We start from the raw sequence: 3,756 nt of genomic DNA, 5'->3' as shown, positions 1-3,756 counted from the left end.
ATATATATATAGTATATATATATATATAACACATATATATATATATATATATATATATATATATATATTCATAATTTGTACGCGTAACATACCGCACAAGCGTCTCTGGGGCCATCCATCTTACGGGCAGTCGTTGTGGCATTTGTGAAGTCTTCACATATGTTGAGTGTATTGCGTTGGTCCGTCTGGCAAGGCCTAAATCTGCCACCTTAGCACGAGGTGCGCTGTAGTCACACACATTGAACACGTACAATATCGTGAGAGTGTACTTTGCTACGTGCACATCCCAGGGTCTGTCTTTGGACAATACAAGGAATTTTATAATGGTCTAACAATAGATCTACGTAAGTTTTAGCTAGCCGAATCTATGCCAGCGACCAAAACCCAGTCTTGGGAGTATGGGAGTACTCTGTTCTATAAATAGATACACATACCAGTTGTGTGCCGTGGGTGACTGTAGCAACACATTGCGCACGGCCACATCTCGGTGGATGATGGAGGTGGAGTGCAGGTACTCCAGGCCTGCCGCTATCTGCAGACATATAGGACAATTAAAGAGGAATGGTATATATGCTGATCCCGGTGGATGACAGTGTTAGAGTGCACGTACTGCGGACGTTAAGGTACCTACAAGGACACTGGACGATACAAAAGTAGCCATTCAGTCCTCCCTTCGGTGTATGCGAGCATTGAAGTGTAGGTAAAACAGCCAGGTGTAGATACCACACGCTTATATTGTAACAAAAGGGAATGTCAGTAGTCGTACGTGACTACCCTCACGTACACCTGTGTTTGTTGTGTCTGTTTCAACGGCTGTAACACCATGACGCTTATGAGTACATCAGTTGTGCCTGTCGTTCGTATTCCTACCTACACTATAACACACCATTGAACTACCTACATACTGCCCGTCACCACCATAAACTCACCTGTTGCATTATCAACAGTTTAATCCGCAAAGGTATGGGACCAGCGACTGCTGCAGTGGTCGTCAAGTGCGATGCAAAGTCGCCTGTGACACAGAAGACCACACCAATGACCAGGCGAAGAGTTATACACAGTAATATGAAAGAAATATGAGTATACTAGATCCTAGGGGTTTAGGGTTTAGGGTTTAAATGAGAGTGATAGCACAGGACCACACCAATGACCAGGCGAAGAGTAATACACATTGATATGAAAGGAATATGAGTATACTAGATCCTAGGGGTTTAGGGTTTAGGGTTTGTTTGAAAGTGATAGACTATTTGAGTGTATTCTATTTTTCAAGGTGTGTTGCACACCATGCCGTCAGACCCAAACCATCAGCAACATACCCCGGTGGTTACCAAGGATACACTACAAGGTAGGTATATATAAGAACCCTAAAAACCCTAAAGTTATGCCAAGTACATGTATAGATAGACAAGTATAGCCAAGCACATTACAACACTCCTGGTATGTAGGTAGATGTCTGCCACAACACTGCTAGTTGACATGTATAAATCTATTGATATCCTATCCGCATGTACTAATACAGGTTGCATATACTCATACCCGTTTCATTGTATGCAGGCAAACCTCCATCCAGTGCCAATCACAAACACCCCCATCTCATGAATATGTGTGGGTGAGTGGGCGTGTACGCAACACTCCTGTACACGTGCGTGGCTACATTTGCAACACATTCAAGCATGTGTATACATCACCAGACACCCATTCACAGATTTGCTATACAAACACTCATACTACTAAACACGTGTATATATCACGATCCGTGAAATACTTTAGTAGCAAACACGTGTATATATCACTTGATCCATACACGCTCATACCCATTTCAAGTAGCAAACACGTTTATATATCTCCTCACCCATTTTACAATACTTTAGTAGCAAACATGTGTATATATCACTTAATTAATACACACTCATACCCATTTCACCATAATATAGTAGTAAACACGTGTACATATCACTTAATCCATACACACTCAAACCCATTTCACCATACTATAGCAGTACACGTGTATATATCAATTAATCCACACACACTTATACCCATTTCACCATACTATAGTAATAAACACGTGTATATATCTCCTCATACCCATTTCACAGTACTATAGTAGTAAACACGTGTATATATCTCCTCATACCCATTCCACAATACTATAGTAGTAAACACGTGTATATATCTCCTCATACCCATTTCACAATACTCCAGTAGCCGGCACACCTGAAGGCCCTCTGAGCACAGCCCATACGCACGCAGCACATTGGGGTGCGTTAGTGAGCGTATCAGCTCACCCTCAGCAACCAACTCATCTATGCCCATCACCCCCACAGCCCTGCATGTGGCAGAGGAAAGGCGTATATGTATGTGTATGCATGTATATCCATGTAGAGTCTAGGGTTTAGCGTTTGTATTAGTTCACTTCAGCAACCAACTCACCTATGCCCGTCACCCCCACAGCCCTGCATGTGGCAGGGGAAGGGCGTTTATGTATGTATATGCATGTATATGCATGTACAGTCTAGGGTTTAGCGGGCGTATATGTATGTATATGCATGCACATGCATGTAGAGTCCAGGGTTTAGCGTTTGCGCGTTAGTGGGTGTATTAGTTCACTTCAGCAACCAACTCATCTATGCCTGGCACCCCTACAGCTCTGTATGTGGCAGGCAAATAATGTATACGTATGTGTTTGCATACATATATATCTAAAGTTCAGGCTATAGGGTTTAAGGTTCAGGGTTTAGATGCATGTGTGTGTAGGGGTTAGGTTTGTGAGCGTGCATGTATGTATATGTGCACGGCTATTGGAGTGTAGTTCAAATTGCTTGCAAGGATTCAAGTCACACCCGCACAGGACCACGCGCCAAAAAACAAACAACATTACACCCTATAACAAACAACATTAAACCCTAAAATAAACAAAATTAAATCAAAACAAATATTAAACTCTAAAACCCACGTTCTTAGAGGTTGCCTAAGAATAACATAAAATACAAAGCTGTGGGCGCGGGTGCGTGTACACTTCTGGTTATACCTGTGTAGGTAACGACAATGGCATATATGCGCTTAACGATAATGGCATATATGCGCATGTGATGGAATAGCTGTAGCTACCTAGTCACGGAGGATTTATAAGCATAGCGAACCACAACCCCCACACACACACCTCGTGACCTTGGTGGTGCAGACGGTGGATTGGCTGTCTATAAATAGAACACACTTGTTCTATAAGTAGAACACCCTTGTTGACAGTACCAAACTGACCCTTGCAAATCTGCATACACGCATAAACATGACTACCTACAACCCACACGTATTAACGTAACTACCTACAATCCCCCCACACACACCTCGTGACCTTGAACACCCTTGTTGACAGTACCAAACTGACCATTGCCTATCTGCTCGAGAATGGTGAAGCTATCTCTGCTGATGGGACGATTCTACATCCAATAAGATGAGTCATAGGCAGCGGAGTGTAGTACACAGAGTATAAGCAGGGTTTAGGGTATTTGGGGCTATAGGGATTTTAGGGTTTTAGGGGTTAGGTTGTAGGTTTCAGGTTTAAAGTTTATTTGCTGAGATAACTGTCAAAAACATGTAAACGTATACAAATATATGTTAACTTAATCGCTGGTATTGCTTGCAGGTGCTGAGCTAAAGGCCGGAAAGCAGTTCTGGAATACTTGAAGCCCTACAGGTACCTATGAACCTGTACTATCATGCGCATGTATGCAAGTATCTGAATACACACACATT

The 3,756-nt window shown here is 42.5% G+C and overlaps 1 protein-coding gene across 1 annotated transcript in view; it reads right to left on the bottom strand.

Annotated features, from left to right (window-relative positions):
- SARC_03842 (TK protein kinase) overlaps positions 1 to 2,462 on the bottom strand; it is a gene marked incomplete at both ends in the record, with an annotated part of 5,888 nt that extends 3,426 nt beyond the window's left edge. Inside the window, 4 exons of the mRNA XM_014302354.1 lie at positions 93 to 224; positions 435 to 532; positions 2,218 to 2,329; positions 2,434 to 2,462. Of these exons, the coding sequence (XP_014157829.1) occupies positions 93 to 224; positions 435 to 532; positions 2,218 to 2,329; positions 2,434 to 2,462 (371 nt within the window). The remainder of the gene's footprint in view (positions 1 to 92; positions 225 to 434; positions 533 to 2,217; positions 2,330 to 2,433) is intronic.
- Between the last annotated feature and the right edge of the window lie 1,294 nt (positions 2,463 to 3,756).

The sequence above is a fragment of the Sphaeroforma arctica genome (genome assembly GCF_001186125.1).
Source record: "Sphaeroforma arctica JP610 unplaced genomic scaffold supercont1.204, whole genome shotgun sequence".
Lineage (NCBI taxonomy): Eukaryota > Ichthyosporea > Ichthyophonida > Sphaeroforma > Sphaeroforma arctica.
This window is presented reverse-complemented; position numbering and strand designations above follow the sequence as displayed.